The sequence below is a fragment of the Porites lutea genome, chromosome 2, assembly GCF_958299795.1.
Source record: "Porites lutea chromosome 2, jaPorLute2.1, whole genome shotgun sequence".
Classification (NCBI taxonomy): domain Eukaryota; kingdom Metazoa; phylum Cnidaria; class Anthozoa; order Scleractinia; family Poritidae; genus Porites; species Porites lutea.
In genome coordinates, this window is record NC_133202.1 from 41,355,572 (window position 1) to 41,381,206 (window position 25,635).

The 25,635-nt window shown below is 39.3% G+C and overlaps 1 protein-coding gene and 1 long non-coding RNA gene across 3 annotated transcripts in view; one reads left to right on the forward strand and one right to left on the reverse strand.

Annotated features, from left to right (window-relative positions):
- The window catches only part of LOC140928640 (uncharacterized), an 8,721-nt gene extending 1,075 nt beyond the window's left edge, over positions 1-7,646 (forward strand). The window contains exons 2-3 of one of the 2 annotated variants that reach the window (XR_012164659.1): positions 5,710-5,751; positions 6,566-7,646. This is a non-coding gene — a long non-coding RNA (uncharacterized lncRNA). Of the gene's footprint in view, positions 1-5,206; positions 5,752-6,565 lie in introns of those variants that run through there. The other variant, XR_012164658.1, reaches the window with a different exon arrangement.
- Positions 7,647-18,867: 11,221 nt separating this feature from the next.
- LOC140926219 (uncharacterized) lies at positions 18,868-19,644 on the reverse strand. The gene has a single exon (XM_073375994.1). The coding sequence runs from the start codon at positions 19,642-19,644 to the stop codon at positions 18,868-18,870; it is 777 nt and encodes a 258-aa protein (XP_073232095.1).
- Positions 19,645-25,635: the final 5,991 nt, after the last annotated feature.

A 25,635-nucleotide genomic window follows, 5' to 3' on the forward strand; every position in this document is an offset into this window, starting at 1 on the left:
CTTTTCCAGTTGTAAGATCACATGATATAATTATTGGTTCTTGAAAACTATTTTTCAAAATGAAACGTCTTACTTGTTCAAGATGATCGTGATTATTGCCAGCTTTTGGCATGAGAGATCTGTCAAATTCCCTATATTCCCAAAGATCTTGTGTTTTGACCATTTGAACTTCATGCGAATAATAAAATGCATCAGAAATGTAAGATTTGGTCTGCATTGCATGTTTTTCACTTTCTGTGGGTTCATCAACTGTCACAAAGCACATATCTGTATCAATTAATGGTTGAAATGCTTTTGCAAAATCATCGTCAGTACTGTCACTGTCAATTTCTGTAGTCATGCTTTTAATCAACTCTTTAAATGATTTACACTTTGACTCTTTTTTGCCACCTTTAATGAAGTTGTTTCTGTTCTTCCAACTTTTTGTTTTTTGGGGGGTGCCTCTCAGGTGTGTAACCTTGCTTAGTAGGTATTAAATCAATTCGTTTGAAGCTTTTTTTTCAAGGCATTCTTCATCTGTGTTGTCCTTTTGTTGTACTAAATTAATCATAGTATCATTTATAAAAGTTATGGGTGCACATGTGTCTTGCTCATGTGTTACGGAGTGTTCACTCTCTTTAGCCTCAGCATAATTTTCAATGCTATAATCTGATACAAAAGTTATAGGCACTGACTCTGTGTTGTTGCAGTGCTGTAGCAAGAGATCCTTTAGGTCTGCCAGTTAAATGTTTGTTGGTGTAGAGATGTTATGATAATGGAGAACTGCTCTGATGTTGTCAAGTTTAACTTTGTTGTCAGGTAATGAGAGCAGAACTTTGTGTTTGTTTATTATGTCTTTCATGATTTCATTGTTGTTGGAATGAATTGGCCTATAAAATGTTGTTGAAACACCATCATTATTTGCATGATTGTTAGACTTGATCTTTTCAAACATCAGCAAGTATAGACTCTCCTTTTCTAGAAATAATGCCCTTGACCCAACAAAAGTTGCTTTTCCATTGTTCCACAAACCATTATACACGTACCAGCCACTTTTACAATTTCTCTGAGTTGAACACACTTCACAAAAGTAGTGATGAGACTTCAGATAAACAATTCCTGAATTTCGGTTTGTACAGTGATTAACTTCCATGTTGCATTTGCTGTCTACTGGTAAACTTGGAATATGCTTTTTACTAGGATTGTGTGTGTACCCCACAAAAAATATATCCGGTGAGTTTACAACAGTGGTTGATTGTTGTATGGGGGCATTACAAGTGTTAGGCTGAGGAATGATGGCACAATCAGAGTTTGCACTAACTGCCGTCACTGTCATCATTGTCCATCAGGACAGAGCATTTTGAAAGTCGTACAAAATTGTTTAAAGTTAATTTATGTTGTATAACTTGAATAATATCAAATTCTTGGGAGTTCAAGAGGAAGTGATTATCTAAAACATCATCAGTACTAATTGGAACAACACTATGTGTGTAGTTGCGGCAAGAACTGTGACTTCCATTCTCATTGGCACAAGCTTGAGCATATTTGGTTTTTAATGCAAATCTTTCTTTTAGATGATTTGGCATTGTTTCTGTAAGCCTGTATATAATGGGATCAAGAGCAGCTTCTTTCCCATAGGCATAATAGGTATGGCCATGAGTAGTATTGTCCCTTAGCCACCTCCACAAGTTCAGTCATGAAATTTTGTATTTTCCCTTAACACAAATGAACTGAGCAGTTGTGTGAGGCCTTCCCCTAGATTACTGTTTGGAGGACAATGTAATTGACGCTTGAATGCATGATAGGCTACTTCAAGAAAAGTGTCTTGATGGCAGCTGTTATGTATGCCATTAAAGCCATACTTGTAAGACCAGTATGCAGCTAAGGCATTACAAGTACTCGTCCTCTTTAACCGTACCTCACAGGGATTAAGTTTACACTTCGACTCATCTTCCTTACAGCCCTGGCATTTCCGAGGTATTTTTGGTTTTTGTTTTTGATTATTGTCATTAGGCACACCTGCAAATTTCTTCAGGTCGTCATGAGAAAGAGCATCTGGTGTTACTAGTGGGTTTGAAATGAATCGTATGCAAGGGCTTTTCAAAGCAATTTCCTTACTCCTTTGCTTCAACCCAAAGACATCTTCATGCCATGCTGGCGCAAGTTTTCTTGATGCAAGGTCCCAAAATTTATAGAGGTAGTTTAGAAGCAATTCTATGTATGCATCATCCCTTTCTAAGAGAAAGACTTTAGTGCCAATTGGTGTCCAGACAACATACTGACATTGTTTTGTTGATGTGCAAAACATTTCCAACATGATTTGGGGTATATGATTAATGCAAACATTTTTGTAAGGAATAGGTTTTCCTCCCATGAAAGGGCATTTTATTTCAATAACAGTTTTTAAAATTCCATTGTCTTCAATTATACCATCTGGAGAGGATCCTAACCATTCTTGGTTGTCTCCATCCTTTAAAAGCCAAATTCCAGTTTCTTTTATAACCACTCCATTTTTGTCCTCCGGAAAGAAGTTTTTAAGGTAAGTGACAAGAGCACTATCTTCATTAATAGATCCCCACAACATAGCAACATTTGATTTAGTAGGCAAGCCATGCAAATCACTTAAAATTTGATTCCAGTAGTCAAGCATTGCCTTTTTGCCATACCATCCAAGGGCAGTTGAAGCCTTGCTTGCATTAATTTTTCCTTTGCGAGAATTAAACCACTGACCACTCCTCTGTCTGTAGAACCGAGGATCATCATCACGAGGGGGTGGTGTTGGAATGGGTTGATAACATTTAAAATCATTGACACTCTTAGATTTTAAAGTACCTAACAGCTTTGCCAGAGATGTACTAGCAGGGTACCATGTGTGCTTTATAGCTGGAGGTTTGTTTTGCTTGATTTTAGACAAATGCTGTGTTTTGTCACTTTTCTTGGGGCATGCTGATCGTATGTGGCCTTGCTGTCCACAATAAAAGCACTTCTGTTGTGCCAACTACTCTGGTTCATGTCCTTCAGGGCACTCTGCTGCCCAGTGACCTAGCCTGTGGCAACGAAAACAGGCGTCTGTTGGTTGTGCTGTGGATGATGTCTTTCCTGTGTCCAGTTTTGTTTGAAATTTTTTCATCATTTGTCTAATTGCAGACTCATCCTCCTCATGTTTGGGTGCAAGCCCATCTTTTGCTAAATATGTAACACACCTTTTTGTGAATTTACGAACAAATGTAGAAAGAACTTGACATGATGAAATGATTTGAGATGATGAAATGTTTAATTTTTGTAATAGCTCTTTCCAGTAGAAACAGAGGGCATTTTCCTCCTTCAATTTTTCTATTGCTTTCTGAAGTGAGGTAGGAGACCAGTTGCCGGTAAAGAAAGAAGATCTTATGAAGTAGTCAAGTTTTCTTCCAAATAACAAAATATAGGGATGATTCTCTCTGGCATGAAGGGCAGTCAGTGTGGGTTGTGAAGTTCTTAAAAGTGTGGTTGGGGAGAAGAGATCGATGTATTCTACTGTCTGTTTCACATGTCTAGACAGCTGTTGCTTGTCTGCAGCATTCTGAAAGGTTTCATCGAATTCCCACCTGTCATTAATGACACTGTCGGAATCTAGCTTATGAGCAAATGATTCCCAACCTTCTTTTTCACTGAATACTGTTGTGTTTTTGCCAGATGAGGGTTTTTGTTTTGATAGTGGAAGGGAAACAAGGTTGGGAAGAGCTGTTAAGTCATAAGAGCCTAAATTTCCTTGCAAGTCTTTCATTTCTAGGGAGGCAGATAACTCAAAAAATTGTAGTGTGGTTGGTTTCCCGCCTGATATCTGCCTCGTTGTAATGAAAAGTAATTTTCCACATCATCCTGACACATTGTTTTAGGTATAATGTGTATTTCTGGATGGTGCATCTGCACATACTGGACAACGCCCAGAAAAGCCCGAATGGTTCTTTTGAGATCTTTATACGTTATTCTTGGTATAAATTGCTTCCAGTGGTCTTTGAAACTGTTGGTTGATTGCAAACTATATTGTTTCACCTCCTTGTACCAGGTGTCAAACCACATCATAATAGATATCAATTGTTTATAGCTTTTAGGATCAACTTCTGTATTGTTAAAGATTTGAAACAATTTGTGGCATTGCTTTAGGCATGTCCGGGTTCCAACTGTATCTTCTGGTGGTAATGGTCCCTTTAGTATGTCTAATGCCACATCAAGAGAACACACAGTAACAGCTCTCCTAACACTCATTTTTGTTCGGGGTGTTAATTTAAATGTTTCCAGTTCAACTTTGTCATACGCCGTTGAGCAACAGGTATCAAATGGTTAACTGTTACATTTTTTTCCCTGTACTTGAAGATGACCATCAGGATTAACTAAAAAATTTCTTAGTTTTTTAAGCATATGGGGGTAATCAGAAAGCCACCAAATTGGTTTGTTGTCATTAAATGGATTGTAAGTCACCCAATTCTGTGCCCCACTCCTACTAAAGAAAGCATGAGAGTATGTTGAGCCATCAGAACACCATAGAGAACCTCTCTTTTTTTCCCACTGTCTAATTGAAGACCACCTGTTGACTCACAGACTTGCCAAACTAGGGTAGAAAGAATGCTGTGATTGATTTTCTTTAAGGGAAAGGAAGCAACTGGCCAAGCAAAGTCCCCTTGTAATGATGAAAAAATGAACTGACAAACAAGTTTGGCTTTTTTTGATGACTGAGATTCTTTAACATCAAGTAATGGAGCTTCAGAACTGGAATCATATTCCTGTTCAGATGCACCAGAAAACTGGGAATCTGATGACTCAGAGGAACTGTCACTGTCATCTTGTTCATCATCATTAAGATTTTCAGGCTCTGTGGTGAGTTCAGGACTGATATTTAAGTCCTCCAATCCAACCAATTCTCCCGTCCGTTTACACAGTACAATCCCTTCCTTTATTGCCATTTTATCCCAGTGAATACCTCCAATACCCTTACAACCTCTTCTGGTCATTTCTTGAACCATGAGTGTTAAATTATCCTGGGAGATTGGGCTTGTTGTACTTGTTGCCTGCCGATATTGTTTGATGGTTTCCCAGGACGGAATTGGAAGAATGCTTCGGACTACCTCATAACCTTTTTTTGTGACATTTGCTTGCTATCATGCAGCTCCACCACAAGAGGGTTATATCTCATACCTTTAGGGTGGGCCTTTTGCTTATTTTTGGTAAGTTTTCCTTGCTTTGCAAATTCCTCCTCCTGTTTCTCCAGTGAGGTTAAAGTGTCAGTAAGTAGAGCATAGAGAACAGAATTTTCAACAAGCCAATGATTTTCAATGGCAATATCCATTAGTTTAGCAAGGTCAGATGATTTGGGTTGAAAATTTTTTGGTGCTTTCACATTTTTTTGTTTCTCTTTTAGGTACAAACTGTAATATCGATTTGCTTTTTTTTGGCTTTGGGCAACCACTTTGTGTAGATTTTTTGCTCTGGCTATGAGTTCAGCACGTGAAAGAGTACTGAGTTTAGTGTGTGAATCATAGGCTGTTTTAGACTCAAATGATTCAGATGAAGGTTTTGTTTTCCAACGAAAGCAAGATCGTAAAATATCTTGACATTTGTGGCATCTGGTTTTTGAATGGAGAGGTAGTTTGTAGGTGCAATTTAAGCTCCTAATGCACTTGACAATCTCTCCATCTACATTTGCTCCTTTTTCATCCACAAAGTATAAATTTGTTTCCCTTTTTCTTTCAGCCATATCAACAAGGGCTGGATCATATATACCTGGACAAACCGGTTAGTTTTCAATAGTTTTAAACATGACACCCAAAGCAGAGTTTAATATGTATTCTTGAAAAATATTGTGTGGGAGTTCCCCATGGTCAATTTTGTTACCCAAGAATTCTACTGTAAATGGACTAAAATCCTTTGAAGGAAATGTTTTTATTTCGGAAGGAAGAAAAAGGGTTAACTCCTTCCACTTCGTTATTACATCACCTTTTCCGATATTTGGAAGAGAAAAAGTAACCTTCATGGTATTATCTGTAGTGTGCTGAGTAAATGACGCTGTCCATGGAAAAATACATGAAATAACTGTTTGAAAAACTGTATAAACTGGCAGAGGTGATGACTGTACTTCACTGTCACTTCCTGCATCTACTGGTTCTTTTGGAGCAGTTTGTGTCATTATTTCATTCAACACATCTGTAAAAATACCTGCTTTACAGTTTAAAGCATCAGACACAGCAAATTCTCTATCCAAGACCTTTTTTTCTGATAGCACAGTGGCTTGTCCTTTAGTTGGATTAATAGTTGTTTCTTCAAAAAACTCATGCTTGTTGCTGTCATTATCTGTCGTTATTGTGGAAATTGAAACAACCTTGTTTTTGGTGGAAGATGTTGAGCTTCTTTGTACTCATGCTCTATTTTAATGGATTTTAAAAAGAAAGGCTGACGTGACATGCATATGTAGTCTGGAAAAGTTCCATCACAAGGATCTACACTATACAAGTCATTATGTAAAGCAGTCTTATTGCCAGTTCTTTCATCCAAAAAATTGCATCCCACTGAAAACGTATTTTTAAAAATATTTATGTGGTGTTTCTTGCAGGGAACATCACTACTCAGGCAAACCTTGTTGCCACATTGTGAACAAGTCACTATACATGGTGTAACTTTCAGGATGCCCAGCTGGGCATCGCTGCGTGATCTAGTGGAGCTTTTCCCCTTAGGAGGCTTACGCCCTCTTGCTGATAAACTGAAGTAATGTTGATCACATACCCTAAGATCTTTGAGATTTTCAGGTGTAACATCATCAGGGGCACATTTCAGTTCATACCGCCCAACCATACTATCAAATTTTCTCGATCCTGCCTCATTCTCACATCCCTTCAGACAGCATTGTACACCTCCCATTAATCGCCCATGCATAAAAACTGTTCGTCTTATTTCTTCCAAAAGTAAAAAATCAAGTAAAGGCTTTCCACAGCATGACAACCAGTACAAATCACTTGTCATTCTGAATTTAGTATTTATTTGAGATCTTAGATCTTTTATTGTGGCATATGGTGCAAAAGTGAGGGTGTGTGGCTTGCCTGTTATATCAACAATTTGAATTGTTGTCATCAACCTTTATATCTTATCAACATGCTAAAAAGAAAACCAGGGTGGTGTAATTCAAGCAGTCTGGCACAGGGATAACTTAAAAGTACACCAAATGAGAGATGTAAAATTGGAAAAAGGGTTGGCTTTTCTGTACAGGATCTGGAACTGGCATCAAAGGTCTCCCCAAATATAATAATAGTCACAACATATAAACCCACAAAGAATGAACATGGGAGTGCAGAAATTATCAGCAAAAAAGCAGCAGTTGCCAAGTAAACAGGATATTGAAGTTCACAGTTTAAAGAACAATGTTTTGTAATACCAAGGTTCACTAAAAAGCCATGAGAAACAAAAAGGCACACGGTCATTAGACAGGAGAAAAAAAGCTGTGATTTTAATCTCCAAAAATATTGTACCAGTAAAAAGTTGAATTGGGGCTTTACATGTAACAAAATTTTGTAAACTGGATCAAGCAAAGATAGAAATAATTTCAAGGTAATAACAGCAGGGAATAGAAGCATTTCTAACAAACAATTTAAAGTTGATCTATACTTAATCATTTGCCTTGAAGAAACCATGCACAATACTTTCCTGTAAAACAACAACGTCAGTGTAAAAAGAATGGTGGTTAAGGCTAAAAGGGAAACAAGGAAGTTTGAGAGGTTGAAGTTTTGAATTACCTTCACTTTGAAGTGGATAATAAAAAAGGACAAAACAGAGGAGACCAACATTTTTACTACATGCAAAGTTTTACTTTGTAACTCAAAGGAGTGAGGGATTTGTTTCTCCAAAAAAGATGGGGGCTTTGAAGGGATGCAGAGGGCACATGGAAGGTTTGAAAGGCCTGGGAAAGATATTGCAACCATTGCAAAAACAATATGGACACGCACAACAGCGATCACAAGATACACAATCTTATGATTGTGAGGACTAAAAAGGCCAAGCAATGTCAAAATATAAATCATACAACAAGAAGCCCATTGTCTAATATATACACAATAAAATATTTTTATTCATCATGATGTTTTCTTCTTCTAAAGTAAATAATTATAGATATATATTATATAAATATGATCTTACTTTATTAATTTTCTCACTAAGTAATTTTTCCTTTTTAAAATAATATAACTTCTTAAATAAAGCTATGTACTTTTTATTTAAAACAACAACAATGACACAGGCAAGTAAAATACGGGGAAAAAGCCAACAAAAAACTGCAGACAAATGCAAATAGCAAATTTTACCAACAATAACAAAACAGAATAAAACAACCAACAGCAGTAAAGGCCAGCAATTACTTTGATCAAAACAGAGGGGCACCAGATTAACCAGCAAACCTTAGACACAAGCAGTAAACAAGCAAGCAAACTTAACACACAATGACAGCATTAAAGTCTGCAAAATTTACCCCAGACAGTCAAGAAGCCAAGAAACCACACGCGATTCAACACAGTATCTTCACATTCAAAAGGATTGATGAGCAAAATGGCTCGTTACATCAACACAAATCAACTATCGTATCAAGCTTCTGTTATTAATGAATTAAATCTCCTCTTCTGAGGAGATTTGGTTGGCAATTTAAAGAGAAAACGGCTGACGTTTAGGGTGGATTTGTCTAGTTCCGAGTTCAAAATGGCGCCCACGCCACTGACCCGAAGTGGATTGGAGTAGAATTTAACACAAACGTGCGGACAAAACAAACACAGCTTTTACACACAAACAATATAAGCAAAAAAGCTTGCACACTTATGACAAATTGTTTTACCAATGCTGAACAAAAGCCTGTACTAGCCCTTTCTTTGTTTAACTTCGATGGCTTCTCCACGCTAAACCGATCAAGCGACGCGAAGCTCTGACTCGTTGCTATATGACGTCACACTTTCATGATGACTCGGTCACAGAGAAATACCCGAAAACAATAGAGACGCCTCCTCCCTCTTGTCAAAGATCAAAGAGTTAAGAGAAATAAATACCTTGTCCACTGAACATTTTTAGGCTGCCATGTCTTCTGAGCATGTGTGGTATGTGGTGGATTAGTATGTGCACGTTCGGTGTGATGATGATTGTCTGCTTGTACCCAGGTCCCCTTCCAGACATATTTAGCTTCTGTTTACCCCAGGGTTAAGGGTGCCAAGCTTCTTTCTTATTAGGACGTCTTGATGAAATTACTTGAAAATTGAATTTTGTCACGTGTACCTTGGATAATGGTGCCAGTCAAAGTCACGTTGATGTCATTGCCTCATGTGTCCTCCATTTTTATTCCTTGAGCACAAGCCCATATGTTTCGGCAAACCAGAGTACCTTTGTTGCCTTTTCCCTATGAAATAATGTGTTGCTTTTTAATCATAAATGTAATCATGTTTATAACAGGAAGGTTTATTAATACAGTGTTGCTGATAGCTCAGGGCTAGTTTGTGTGTACTTTGCTTTTCTTAGTTTCACCAGTTCAGTGTAAGTAATTATATGTAAAGGATCGGAAAAAGAGGAAACAAAACAAATATGACTGGGTTGGCGGTTGGTTGGGTTAGTTCAATTTGACCAGTTCATTAGGACTTGAAACTCCCCTGCTACTTTAACAATTTTGATTGTGATACCTAATTTGTTTGAGACAGCGTTGTTGCTGTCGTTGTCCTACATCCTCAGACTTTTTTCCTAAATGTTGCTCACATTTCAGCTGGAGCATGGAATGGTAAAGTTGTGATGCTTTTTCTGAAATGTCAAAGATGATCAGAATACTTGTATTAGTGGAGTCCAATACTCCTTTTACATGATTTACAATTTTATCATTTATTATTAATTGATTCAAGATACAGAGGAGGCACTGCAGAAATAATTACATAAAATCTCAATTTCTCGTTTGTGTGCAACAGAGTAAAGACTTCTTTGTATTACAATGCATCAGTTCTATTCTCGGTTTTCGCTGTCACACCATCAAAAATAAAAAAATAAAAAATAAAACTATTCAATGAATAAAGTTAAGAATCTAAGGGATTAAAGAGGACACACATGTACACATTCTTGCAAAATGTTAGGTCTGTGCGGTTCTTTGCACGCGAGATATTCGACGAAATGTTGTACCCAAATTTATAGAGCTTTGTATGGAGACGCCATGTTGGTGTTCCTCCGAGGGGTACAAACATGGCGGCCAGAAAAAGGATAAGATATAAAAAAGTTTGATATTAAGAAACAAAAATATCAAAACTTCTTTAAATAAATTAAAAAAAGAAACTAAATTAAACAAATGTTTTATTGGGAAGGGGAGGTTATGGAAGGTTTTCCAGAGACTTTAATTTGGCGAAATCATGCTAGGAAAAGAAATATTGTCTTATCTAGATATGTTATAGAAGTGTGTATGGAATACAATTTCCAACACCATTAGAAAAAGTTACTGTCATATTATTATTAAAGTGAATAAGAATTAAAGGAAAACACTTAGCAAACAAACTCTTGTATTGTATATATTTTGTTCGTCTTTTGGGCCGTATACGCGAAGACGTCATATATGCGATAACGTCACCAGAATCCTTTAGGGTTTTGGTCCTAGACACAGAGAAAAGGAACGAAATCAATGATTTATGGTAGTAAATGCCTTTTTTGTTACTTGTTTTCATAATATTAAAACGTAGGGGTACATTTCTTTGAGATGATCCGGATAAGGATCAGTGATCCGAGATAATGGTAGATTAGCCTGCATAGCTGGCGGGATTAGCGTGGAAGTGCTGAAATTCGAGGCTGAATTGTGAACATTTAAAAATAAAATAAGAATAAAGCCCCGGCTCAGACTTTGAAAAGGATATCATTTGGGGGGTTGAAATATGTCAAAACAATACCAATAATATGCTTTTAACTTAAATAATCCTTTCTCTAAACGGCAAAACTAGTCAACAAAACGAAAAAAACCTGCACAAACTATAATTCAAACCACAATATATTCTAAAACGATAAATGTAATAAACTATAATTTAAGAATAATACAAGAACAAATGTAAAAATGAATAAATGTAGTAACGAGTTGATTAATGTAATAAGCTATAATTTAAGAATAATACAAGAAGATTTTCAGCCTAAAAGCAGCAGAAAAATAGTAATATTAGCCTGGGCAGAGAAAACAACATTATAAGTATAAGTTAAATGTCAATTGCCAGGTCTGGTCAAAGCCTCATTTTTTTTCTTGCGGCTGCTTTAGTTTGCCAGCAAACTGTAAGCCATTTTTTGTTCTTATGGGAAATTCTGCCTCTTGACAATGTTGGGACTCCGCTACATGGTTATAAAGTCGAGGTATGTTCTCTAGGCTGGGAGAAACCAAGGTGGAGACCACGAACGCCGTAACAGTTAGCAACAAGAATTGCTCAAACGAGTCCATATCTTAGAAACTGGCTCGAGGTTTCGTGAAATTAAGTAGTCGGCACTTCGAACTCTCTTATAATGAAATGTTCCGGTCCTTTTGCGCTTTCTATTTATCTCTGAAGGAGGTGAAATATCATCCACATTTGGTGGAATTTTGGCAGCAATAGGATTTGCACAATTTTTGCAGTGACATGTTGCTTTACAAGGCCTACCCAATTTGAGGCGAGGACATTTGGATTTTCTTTGTCCGTCGTTACAAGCGAAAAAGTTAGCATCATATTTTACTTTATCCTCTCCGCACCTGCATGACGTATTACTTGTACAGAAAAGATCCTCACTTGGATTATGAGATTCTTCTGTCTCGAGGTAAATGAGCGTTTTGCTCTTGCATCCTTTGCACCGACAAAACCTTATACAAGCAATTTCCTGTTTTAAGCTTGGACAAGGACTCCCAGGACAACAAAACACTTTTCCGTGAAAAATGACATCAACTCATCAAACAGTCCAAGCGATCTTCCTCCTCCATGAGCAAGAATTTCGCCAAATTTATCCCACGTGCAATGGGGTAAAACCATAGCCTTTGCAGACACACCACGCAGAATCACCCTGTCTGCGACAAGCTCGAGAATTTCCACCAGTTGTTCGTGAAAGGCAGATTTGAAGAAGAATAGAATTGTTGGTTATTTTTAATTCCGATGTCAGTCAGTTGGGTACCTAAATATTAATGTAAAAGAAACCTTGATGAGTCATCTATTTTTTTTATGGTCTGATACAAAGAGGACAATACCATTAACTTAATCAATTCAGTGTTCAAATTTATACATTAGTAGTAATACTGGCTACCTTATCACACAGCCAATCAGAATCGCGTATTTCAAACACGTGATCCTCTCGAGCAATCAGAAGGCTGAATTTAATTACCGCAGAAAAGTTGCGTCATACCAAGGGGTAAAGTCCCCCAACACTCCCCCTTCATGTAATAGCACACCAAATGTCACTTTTCAACTCATTTTATTCTGACGTCATTCCTTATTTTACAAGAGGGACGTGTGTGACCTCCTAGTGACGTCAAGCCCTTTAAAATATTCATTTATCGTATAGGCCTTAAAAAATTAACAAGAATGGGATGCCTTCCTAGCGCGTGACAGCGTTGAATGAATTCACGTTTGGTGGACCATTTGCTCCATCCTTTTCCGGTAGAACACCAACACAATTTTACCAGAGAAGGACAGTATACGTGACACATGTGTATCCTAATGCTGAATCTCACTGCTAAAAAGAAAACGTTCTAAAAATAGGTCACGAAGTTCAACGATTCGTTTTAGATAAGGTCTGGGGTTATGGTTTCTCCAACCCGTTCGATGACAACTGGAACACCAACAGAGTTTAACAAGGGAGGGTAAATTATCGTGGCATTCGTGAAGCATTATGCCCAAGACTAATTCTGAAAAAAAAATCAATTGGTCACAAAAATCATGAATTCATCCAACCAGTTGTCGTTCAGAATTCTGCAAAGCAAATTGCAATTTGATCAATGGCCAGCTGGTTTCGCCTAGCAACCGATGATTGGTGTGTTTACATTGATTGAACAGGAAATCTGAAAAACAATCATGGCAAGCCGAAAAATCGTGAATAATTTGACTGTCGCACTTCATCAGCTATTTGTGCACAGCGTTCTAAATAAGGTTTTAGGGAAACATTGTACATTCTCTGTCCTTTACTTCCATATTTACACCAGCATAACTTTACCAGCGAAGGTCAATAAGTGTGGCTCCCATGAACGTTTATGGCAAAGAATAAAATGTATGTTGTGGAAAAAAATTTAATAAAGATGAAAAAGGTAATAAGGGTTATATGTCCAGTGTTTGTGCCATTTGGAACCGAAATTAACTAAATGTCTTTGTCTTGGCCCACCTAAATAGTGACTTTGACCTGTGACTGTCCATGGAATCGAGCACCACCAATCCCCCTCATTGACTAGACGAAAGAAGCCGTCTGATCATGGTACCATGTGAAACATAAAAAAACGTACATTTTGATATCTACATTTTTGGAAGCGAACAAGTTTTTCGGGATTGAAAGGGGTACTTTTTAATACTCGCCAGTGAAATATGCCATCAAGGATTAGTACAAAACAAAAAACATTTTAAGTCTTAAGAGTCGGCCCTGAAAATTACAGATACACAATGACGACCTTTCCCAGCCCACTATTCTTGTAAAAGTAAAAAACTATAAATTCTTCTTCTAACAAGAGAGGTGAAGTAAATCTCCTAAACCGAACTAATTTTTCGGGTTCCAGAGGAGTACTTTTCAAAACCTTCCATTCATTTATGTGTTTAAGCATGCCTACGATAAAAGTAATACAGGGTTTCTTATGTGAAAAAGATGACTATTCGTTAACAAAAGGCTAAATTATGTCTTCAAGCAAGCCTACGAGAAAAGTAATACAGGGTTTCTTAAATGAACAACATGACTATTTGGTAACAAAAGGCTAAATGTTCTTTCCCGCGGCCAATTTCGAAAGATGAAGTAATGGCTTAACACATAATGTGTTGCTAAAAGAAAAAAAAATGGGGATAATCATTAATCGTCCAGCCGTGTAATCCATACATGGTTTTTTCGATAGAGTAAGCAAGATTGACACCCTTGAGAGGTATACACCAATTGCCAGGTATTACAACAGAAAGTTTTCCTTTATACGAGGGAAAATTGTCATCACACGGCCAACTTCTAAATACAGTATAATGCGTTAACACGTGAATGGATTCTAAAAGAAAAAAATGGTCTCTTAATAAAATATACACCAGTTCCGTGGATTGACAAAAGCTATTTTTCCTTTGATCGGACAAGAATAAAATAAAAAGTAATGCGATACAATATGGTAGGTGTCTAGAAAAAAGAAAAAAGTAATTTTTTAATCCTTTTATACAAAATCGACAAAGTCTTCAAACCAATAAATGTCACATCCCCCACAGAGTTGACAGACAAATTTAACGGGTCTCACGTGGATTTGACAGTCTTGACATTTTAACCATAATGTGCCATCACTGCGGCTAGAATCAATTATATTGTGAGCTAAAACAAGGTGGGAGTCTGCAAAATTAAAAATACGTGTACGCCCTTCTGTTGTCGTTTTCTCGAACAAAACATTCAATGATATGAAAGGTATCTACAAAAGAGTCCGTAATAAAAGTAACGTGAGGAGCGTAAAACACAAAACGGTCTGGTCTTCTGGGTTGAACAAGTTCCTTTCTTTTCACAAAGACTTTCATGGGTACTGCAAAATTAAAGTTCCAGACCCAAGTTTATTAACATCTCGCATCCCTTGCAGGGAGTTTCCATGTCAAAAATAGATCGCACATGTCCGTAACAGATACAATAGCATAAGCGAATGGTGTCAATGCTGTTTTTAACCTTGTACCAGGGGTAAGGAGCAATGAATCGTTTATGAAAGCGGTATTGAACGCAAATGTCAAGTGAGCCTGAAAAAATTAAAAAAGGAAACTTAATGGTTACACCAAAAACAGGTTCCATATTCACGCAGACTGGATAGTCTGTGCGTAATGGTAATGTTACATCGTCCACATCTTAAATGAAGCATTCGCATGGGATAAACTGGAGGAAAAGTATGAATAACCCAGGTATTGAGTAAAGCCATTGTACCTGGAAAAAAAAAATTCAAGTCTTAGTCCCAGTAAGGGTCCAGCATTATACTTCCTCCATGCAATGGTTTAAACAGCATTTTACATCCTACGGTTAAATAGCCGTCGCACCAATAACAGCCCAGGTATTTACGGGTCTGTACTCAATACTAATGTCACATTGTTTACAATCCAAACGAATCACCCACTTAGAACAAGGGAGAGGAAACAAACGAATACTCCATCGGTTGAGTAAAGTTATTGTACCTGACATTTGTTCCTTATGTATCACAAAATCCATGGCTTTGGCAAACGGGTGATCTACATGGAAACTGCTGGAGATTAGTTCCAAGGTGTCCAAAGAAAATTGCCGAAACATCTCTTTTACAATTCTGTCCGTCATAGCTGGATTGTAGGGGCGGTCGTCCATGTACTCTAAAAGCTGATTTTGGGTCAGCGACTTGAGGATGTTATTCAACGCGGTCTGAAAAATAGGCCGTCTGATTAGGGCAGCAAAGGGAAAATCGTACAGCCATTGTAGTTGATCGTTTAGAGGGCATTTTCAGGAGATAGAATGGCAAGTGAAGTCACTTGAAGATCCATGGCTTCGAATGATAAAAATGAGCCTATCACTGCTTTTTTTTTGTAGGGTCAAGTATTGTACCATCAGAATGGAACAAGTCTGGAAAAACCAGTTTTGTATTGCACCATTATTTCTAGTCAAAACGCATGACCCAAAAAAATTATTGCACAACGACATTAGTTCATCATGCCTGTACCGAGGCGTAAATTGTGGAAGAACCTGAGCCAAGAGCAGAAATAAAAAGAAAGGAAAGCCAAAGAAAATGGTATGCCAAACCGGAAAATAAAGAAAGGAAGACCATGCTGAACAAGAAATGGTGTCTGGAAAACAAAGAGAAACGTCAAGAGGGCTGGCGGAGGTACCGAGAAAAAACAGAGCAAAGATAAACGAAAAGACCAAAAAATGGAGGCAGGAAAAAAGAGAGACATTCATTGCAAAGACGAGAGCCAGGTATCACGCCAAAATAATCGCAGAAAAAGTAATCAGGCAAGAAAGCGACTTAAATGCAGACCATGTGAAGATCATTATGGCTCGCTGGCCGCACGTGGCAGGAAGAGAAGCCCTTCAGTACTTGTACCCAAAGGAAGTAAGGTATTTGTGGATCAAGGGAGAACTAGAAAACAGTGAATAAAACAACTTTAAAATCATTTACTGTGTTTTTATTGAACCAACGTATTACACTCGGCCATACTACAGTAAAAGCTTAAATTAAAATGACAGCCGCAATAGACCTTTTGCATGCCGCGCGGGGACTGGTCACTGGAGGTATACGTCCGCCATATTGGATAGCACAAAAAAATCATTGTTTCCTTTGTTCTTGATCGGCTGCTAGGAATGTAAGCCAATAGTGAAGAGGTTTGCAAAACATAAACCAAAAAGTGCCTGGAGGAGTTTATCAAGGAGAAAAAATCAGATCAGAGGGCTCAGGCATTTTTTGTAGAAGATTATGTTCACGATCTTTTCGTCACATTTCAAGAAGCTGAATGTTGTGTATTGAAAGGAAAATGTTTTTGATCGATGTCTAAGTCCGAGAAGCCACACGAAATGAAAATTATCTTGGAATTTAGCGATTCAGGATCGAGCATTGTCTTTAGAAGATGTTCTTGCAAAGCCGGACAAGGACATTGCCATCATCTCTCGGCTTTAGCCTATGCAGTGGTAAGTTCTTTGAAAGAGAGTGATGTTGCTTCTTCTTGTACTTCAAAGACCCAGCAATAGCATGTTCCAAGAGGTGCTAAAATAAACCCGCAACCCTGGATGCAGCTAAATTTTTCGAAACCATCGGTGGGAAAGGAGACAAGCAGAGATGCATCGCTCTGCCTTTACAATCCAACTTCTCCAAAGAGAAAGGATCCGGAGTGTAGGAAAGAAATGTTTCAAGAGTTTCAAGAGAAGTTTAAAAAGGCATGCCCTGCTCCACCAGTTATCCATGTAAAAAACGACAGCTCAACCTCTGTTAAAACAAATTTCGGTGAACACCAAAAGGGTAGTCCTCTTAGTTATCACTTACCTTCAATTGATAGTATTGGAGCTGATCAAACAAACATCTACAGTGTTACCAATTCAACTTCCTGTGCTCAGTGATGGCTGGAGTGAATATGTACATGGATTTCAAAATCTAGATCTTACTTTCATTACCTTGTCAGTAGAAGATGCATCAAAACTTGAATCTGGCACGAGAGAGCAGTCTGGAAGTGCAAAGTGGGAATTAGAGAGAGCCAAGCGCATCACGGCATCTCAGTTTGGTCAGGTTTTCAAAAGAAAGGCGGCTATCACAGAAAAGTTTCTGAAGGAACTTTTTGAAGGAAAAACAATCCAAACACCAGCTATGAAATATGGTTTGACTAACGAGATTAGGGCTGCAAAAGCATATCTTGACTCTGGAAATAATACAAAACTCTACAAGAGTGGACTGGTGGTTAACCCAGCATTCTTTTGGTTGGGGGCTTCCCCAGATGGTGTTGTTTATGACCCTTCTATGGAAGAAAATCCTTTTGAAGCAAAGGCTGTTTGAAGCAAAATGTCCATTTTGTGGTGCGGGTAAGAAAATTGTTGACGTTATTAAAGAAAATAAGCAATTTTACTTAAAACAAACAGACCATGGCATTAAATTAAAAGAAAATCACAACTACTATTATCAAGTCCAAGGCTTCATGGGGGTGACTGGGATGAAATGGTGCGACTTTTGTGTTTGGACTGGTGTAGATTTCTTTCAACAAAGAATTCTGTTTGATGAAACTTTGTGGAATGATGTGCTATCCAAATTAACCAATTTCTATTTTGAAAATTTTTACGAGTTTCTTACAAGAAGAGGGTGCTGACTTGTTATCAATTCAAGAAAAGCCACGTGTAGTAGAATAACCTTGTGGCAACATACTAAGTTATCGTATTGACAGGGTTATAAAGTAATTTTGTGAGATGTCTGGAAAACCAGTTTTGCCCTTCTGGGCTGTTTGGTCTTTTTCTCAGTGACTCTGTATTGACATGTATGTTAAAATTTTACATTGTAAATGGTTTGAACTTATGGTATTTTACATTGAGCAGCAACTAGCTGTTTCTTGGCAGTAGTACACTTCAGGAAAATTAAGTTTTATTTCAGCCGGTTAAAGTAGATCATTAATGCAATAAAATGGCATCTTCTGAAACCCCTTTTTTGGGTGAATTTTGTTTACATATTTTGCTTCACTAATATGCTCATTGATCAGAGGCCAGATTTACAAACCTTCCTAATCTAAGATACCTCCTAAATATTGTCTGATAACAAAGTGCTATTATCATTTGACAAAACTTAGGATATCCATTAGCTTAGAAGCTTTGTGAATTTGGCTTAAGGATATTAAAATCAAATCACTGTACAATAAAGGAGCTTAACATTGTTGGTGATCTCAGAGATTTGATCCTGATATTCCAAATAGTATCGCGGGAGAAATTCTTCTTTTAAAAGTCGAAAATTTACAAGCAATGTAAGGCTCATTAGTGTTTTTACCACCACAAAATTTTGCAGTTTCTGATGTTTGATATTTCCTTGAATGATGATGTCAGCAAAGTTTCTCTTAGGAGTCTTGTGCAATGATTGGTGTCTGAAAATTGACCAAAAGTGCACAGACTGTCCAGATTTGATTAAGCAAACCAGTCTGATTAATATGAAGTACATTTTGCAGGATTTTGAATGTCTTGATTCTGCTTATTGCCCTCTCAACATGTATTCTCACATTTGCGATTTCCTGAGTCTCTTACTTAATCTTCTGTAAACTGACCCTGGTTATTAAGGAAAGGAGGTATATTCAAAGTACACCCAAGAGGCTCAAGGAGGTCATTTATAACAAAACCTCTATCAGCCATTACATTGTCTCCTCTTTCAAGTAATGAGAGAATTCCAGACTGTTTAGGGATTTCCTTGTCTGATATGCCTCCAGTATACAACTGAGATACAAACGTAACACTACCTGAAGGTGCAATACCCAACAGTGCTTTAGCTGTAGTGGTACTTTTATACTGTGAGAAAACTTGAGATTGCCTCAACAAAGAGGAAGGTGTCTGGATGTTGAATTCTGTGGCATCAAGGATCACCCTTGTTGAAGGAAATTTCCTAAAGCTATCGGGCATTGTTTCTTGAATGACATGTTTCGGCAACCAGAAATTGATAGATCCCAACACAAAATAAAGCAAATTTATCCATGATGTAAATACCCTTGAAACTGTGGAACTAGAAATGTTGAATAAGTTAGCAACGTGGTGCAAAGGAAGACCGAAACGTAGTTTCACAAGGGTCAGAAAAAGTTCATCCATCTTTGATAAAGCCCTCTCTGTATAACCTGTACTCTTACTAGACATTTGTGTATTCTCAACACTATTAGACAAGGTCCCATGAACATTTGGGCTCCAGTAACTCATGTCTTCAGCATGACATAAAACATAAGTCATAAATTCTCTGTAGCTGGCTGAATTTTGGAAGCCAGTATAAAAGTGGATATTCTCATCACTACCATCAAATCGTTTAAATGAAAACAACATACTCTCAGAACTTCTTTTTATCGTTAGAAAATTAGACATCAAAACCTGTATTTCATTTTCCTTTTCTTAAAGCGTTGTCTCAAGCCGCGAGATATCACGGTCCTTCTCCTGACAGTTCTCGCATGGTTCTTTCGCTCCCGCATTTCCAAGCCCAAATGAACTTGTCCTTGACAACCGCTGTTAGACTGGTGTTGCCCAGGAAAATACTGACGGAACTGCATCGTCCTTGAGAACTGTTTTGCCACCAAGTGTTGTTCAATAATCGCTTGCAGTAAAATGAAGAGAACACACTCGAGTGTGCTCCGATACAGTAAATGATTCTCCTTCATCACGACGTATTTTTACCAGCCATGCCTTCTTCATCAACTCACATTTTGGAAAACGATGAAATGACAGTTCTTTTTCCCTCGTTGACTTAGTATGGCAGAGCGGAACGCAACAACTGTTTACCATGCTGCACGCACTTTAATCCAAGATGGCGGACATATACCTCCAGTGACCAGTCCCCGCGCGGCATGCAAAAGGTCTATTAACAAGTGGATAATAGGTGTCTGGCAAATAATCTAATTTCGGACAACCATACTCTTCTAAATTAACAAACGGAATTTTTAATTGAGTTAAAAAAGTCTTTTCTAAAGTTCCTCCTTTGTAGGCGACTACGCGTTGAGTCGGAGTCTTGAATTGTTCCCACAAAGAAAAGATGTCCGGGGTCATGTTTTTTTGCAGACCAATGCATTCCCTTTGAAACTCCACGGTCACCATGTCACACATACTTCACGGTTCTCCGCTCTTGCTGGGTCAGACTAGACCAGACATAATCGTGTGAATAATGAATAAATCCCATCCGCTTGCCAGACTTGTCACACCATCCCAATCCTCGTACTACAAAGTCATTTTTTAAACGAAATCCGTCCAAACAAAAAAAATTACAATGTTTTAGACTCGAACAAGTTTTCCAGGGCTATTTGTGCTTCGGTGGTCAGTTCGCTCGTTCCCACAATGGCCACGTTGTTTTGTAAAGAGGGGGCTGACACATTTAATTCTTGCATGCCTTCTAATTGTACAAATTCTCGATCGAGGGGACTCCACCATAACCATTCCTCGTACATTAAATCAAAAAAATAGAGCGGTTTATTCATGAATTTAGCTAGCTCTACTGTCCAATCACACAGACCACGAACCACCGAAGGATTGTTTTAAGCATGTGATCTCTGTAGCCCAGCACCAAGACCATCGAGGCCTGGTAAACAATATGCCAATGAGCTTTGACTTGACTTATAAGGATGGGTGAGGAAAGGACTTTGTAGCTTCGTAAAGCGACCGCATTGACATCCTGGGTGGCTTTCTCCAATTCGGACCGTTGAAGCAGCGCGATTTTGGTGGCCCAACTAGAGCAAGACGGTATTTTAACCACACAGTGGTGATTATGTTTGGCACTCAAGTGTTGCACGATGGCGTTGGTTCCTTTAGGCGCTCCGGTGAAAATAGTCAACATTGTCTGTAATAAAAAGCAAAAAAGAAAGTTAATGGTCATCCTCTTTTAAGACCCACATATATTCTACTTTTTCATCCGCATAGTCGGGTTTAGCGTGTATTTTGTGAGTCATGTCCCTTAAAATGTAAGCCAGTCGTCGGCAGGTCCCGTCGCAGTTGGGGCTCCATTGCAGACCCTCTCCCTTCTCGTGGGCCTGGTCCTTTTCGTTGATGCAATGGTTACATCATAACATGTCCATCAATCGGTCGCATCGCGTTTGCCAGATAACACGTTGTCGGTTCACTCGTTCCAACAAGGGTTGGTAGCAGATTTGTTTCCGAACCCACCACGCCATCTGACACGCCTTTACTCTTGCGCAATCGACAAACCCCACGTCATCGTTGCCGTAATAGTGTTCTCAACAGAGAGGCCACTCTTGGCCTGAGGGAAAAACACCCACGGTACCGATGCTTTGATCCTTGGGTTCTATTTCAAAGTCCACATAAGGAACATCCAGGGACTTGAGCAAGGTCTTGAGTGGACCGTCGTCGCACACGCCCACTGCGGGTTTGTCTTTGGTCAAGACTCCTTGCAACCATTCCATCAGGTCTGCTTTTAATTGTTCAAAGGGACGTAGCTCGCCGTGGTTGATTTCATAACGCAAGCCATGACGGTTCTTGGTCTCTTGCTGCATCAAGGCGTGGTCTACTTTGGTCAAGGTGAGGGGGACGGGCAGATTATAAGAAAAAAGGGCGTGGTTCTCCCCACAGACATTGCACACCCCAATTTCTCAAAAAAAAGGTCTTGTCTTGAAAACCGATGTCGTAGGAAAATAGGAGGGCCCCAACGTCATCAAAAGTAAGCGTCATTCTCACCTGGTCTCCACTCTTGACTACGGCTGCTTGTTAACCTCTCTGAAATGTGACTGACAATGAAAATGAACGCGTTCCTTATATAGCCTGTAGATTGCACCATCAGGAGGAAACAAGGATTGCATCATGGTTGTGACCTTATTTGGTCGAAGAATGTCAACAATGTGAGTATTGCACCATCAGTATTGTACCATCAGGATGAAACATAATGGACAGGAGGCGGTCCTAAGAGGGGCATAAAAGAGAAGAGAGAGTCGGCTTAATCATTCTCTCAGCTAGCCAGCCAGCAAGATAGTCAACCAGACCAACCATGAACAGTGACAAAGGCAAGAAGAGGACCAAGTCCCAAAAACCAAAAGAGCCAAAAAAAAAGTCAATTCTAATGAAGAAGAAACTGTGACGGTGACCATACCAGAATCCATGGAGTTGTCCAAAGCCATGAACGAGATTTTTGGTTTACCTGACGATGGAAAGAGTACGGGTCAGACATTTTTACAGTCCATGGAAAGCATCGAAGTGCTTGAGGAGTCTTTAAACGACGAGGCCAAGAAGGAAGCTTGTTTTAAACAGCTTATGGATTTTTACAAAAGCAACTGTTGCAAGTTGACATGCCTGTGACCCAGGAGTGGTTGGAAAAACACTATGGTCACCTTGTTCCACCACCACCACCCAGTTCTCCATTGGAACCTTATTCACCACCCCCTGTGACCCAGGCAGATCCCATCCAAAAGCTGGTGGCTGAAGTCACCCAAGAAGAGAGAGACAAGGCCAATGGCGATTATATCAGTGGGAGTATCCTGCCCTGTCCATTTTATCCCTGTGAAAACATCAAATGTTTGAATCCCGAGGCAGAATTTGGGGCGTTGTACTACAGATGTCCCTATCCCAATTGCTGTGTGTGGTTCACCAGCGAGACCTATGGCGTAGTCCTGGATGTGTTGCAAAACACGACCCACAAGCAGCTTCTTCCCCTCTTCCAAGACGCCACTTAGAGGTGCAAATGCGATATGGTGCCCAACATGAAGCTCAGCAAGAGCGAAAAGAATTATCACAAACTGTATCTTTGCTGTGGCAGAAAAAACAAGGAGCAGAGGTGCGGCTACTTTCAGTTTACCCACTGGAGTCCCTGGAGCCCTAAAAGACAAGCCCACCAGCCCACCATGGATGACTTTTTTTCTGGTGAACCCCTTACTTACAAGCAACAAATGAGGAGCATACGAAGTACGAATTACAAGAGGACAACCCCCAGTCACTCAGTCAATAATTATAATTATTTTCCAATATCGTCCTCCCCAGAGAAATGAGTTTTACAGACCCTCTCCAAACTACAGTCCCAAGCCCTAAGAGTTTTCCCCAGAGAGGAAAACTCTGTTGGAGGAACCCATCACCAGACGGTCCCCTGTGAAGGAAGATTACTTTAGAAAGAGTTACAACAGCAACGATCATATGGTGCCTTGGAGTGTACATGGAAAACCACATTTGTTTGGAAGTTACAAAAAAGAACCCAGTAATCACATGGTACCCGTAACAGATGATGATGATGATGATGATGTAGGTTGGTTTGGAAGCAAAAGGTCGTTTCCAGAGCCCCCTCTGGAAAAACAGCCAGGAAGAGCCTGAAAAAGATAAGAGAAGATCCCTGGATACAGAAGTTTAAGAAAGAAACAGACAAGCAAGAACAAGAGAGAGAAAAGAGATTTTTGCAAGAATGTGATGCCAATAATGCGCGAAGAAGGGAGTGTGGCATGGCACCCTATTTGTACGAAACATTTAAAAAATATGGAACTGGTATCTTTTGAGTGACTTTTTTTGCACCCTTTGTAATTTGATGGTGACTATTTTTACCGTTTAAAAATTATGGTAAATTTTTTTGCACTTTCAAATTTGTTATGGTAAAAATTTTTTGACTTTGTAAATAAAAAGAATCGTTTTTCTCATTAAACAACAGTTTGATCATCATGTGGTTGTATGTGGAGTGGTTTTGTCTGAAGGCTTTACGTCAGGTGTTATCTCACCAACCCCTTCCCTTGACCAAAGCCAATCCCATTGTGGTGTATATCCATGTCATGAAAGGGGGTGGATTTGAGGACGTTATTGTGTCTTTGTTTGGTGGTTACAAAACAAATTTGACCGACGACAAGGTCTCAAAGCCTTGCAAAGTATAAAAGACATTGAAAAGAAAACCATTCAACCATACTCCCGTCATTAACGTTCAAGAATTGTACGAGGATCCTGCTCTTGAGGGGGCGTTGGGTGGGGTTAAACCTTTTGCCAAGGCTCACGGTCTATCCCGCAAACAAGCCGAAAAGGAACTGCAGTCCGTGCTCAGTTACACCCTGCACAAACCCAGACGAAAACGATTTCCTACCCTTCCAACGATGGTGTATGGGCGAGATGAGCAATGGCAATTAGATTTGGTCGACATGCAAAAGTTGAGCAAATGGAACAAGGGTATGAAGTATCTGTTGACGGTGATCGATGTCTTTAGCAAAGCAGCCTGGGCAGAACCCATCAAGAACAAAGGGGCCAAAGAGATGGTGAGCGCTCTGGAACGCATCAAAAAACGACTTCACCCACGTCGACCCTTCAGGGTGCAAACAGACAAAGGCTCTGAATTTGACAACGCGGCTGTCCAAGCCTGGTTCAAAAAGGAGGGTTGGGATCACTTTTCTACAGAGGGTGATAGCAAAGCCAGCGTGGTAGAGCAGTGGCATCGAACCCTAAAACAGAGAATGTATTGCTATTTCTCGGCCCAGAACACCCTCAAGTACCTCGGTGCCTTACCACAGTTGATCAATACCTACAACACCACCCATCATCGCAGCATTGGCATGAAAAAACTTGGAGGCGAAACCAAGCAACAAACTAAAGGTGTGGAAACGTCTTTACAAAACCACCCAACAACATGTCAAACCTCCCAAGTTACGCAAGGGGGATAAAGTTCGACTCAACAAAAAGCATCGCCCCTTCAAAAAAGAGTACTTACCCGGTTGGACCAAAGAAGTGTTTTTGGTCACCAAGGTGCGACGACTTCCCATTCCCTCTTACAAAGTCAGTGAATGGGATGGCAAGCCTATAAAAGGGACATTTTACAAGCAAGATCTTCAAAAGGTGCAAGCGCATGACGACAGTCTATTCCGCGTAAAAAAGATTCTTAAACGTAAAAAAGGACAAGTGTTAGTCCATTGGAAAGGTTGGCCCAGCAAGTACGATAGTTGGAACCCAGCAGACAATGGCAAGAAGAAAAACAAAACCGCGTAAAAAAAGACGTTCCACCCCAAGACGATGGGCAAGTCCAACCCGCGAGCAATGGGCTTATGCCAAAGCATTTCATGTGCAGAGGACCGCCAAAGAAAAGCCAAAAAGAAAAGGAGACAAGCCGGACGTCAGCCACGCGTGAGGAAAAGCAAAGCCAAAACCAAAACAGAAATGACCCTCATGGAACTAGCCAGGAGTTTTCCAGACATTGCGAAGAGAGTGTCGTTTCATCCCAAGCAATCTACCTTTCGGTCTACTGTCAGTAAATTTCCATCCAGCAGAAAGAAGATAAATACTTGGTTGTAACCCCATCGAGTCATTATAACATCATGTCTGAGCCTATTCGTTTGACCTTTGTGAGCGACACCACAGGCGAATTTCCCGACA

Coding starts and splice junctions, on each gene's coding strand:
- LOC140926219 (XM_073375994.1), bottom strand. CDS start 19,644: ATGTTGTTTTCATTTAAACGATTTGATGGTAGTGATGAGAATATCCAC.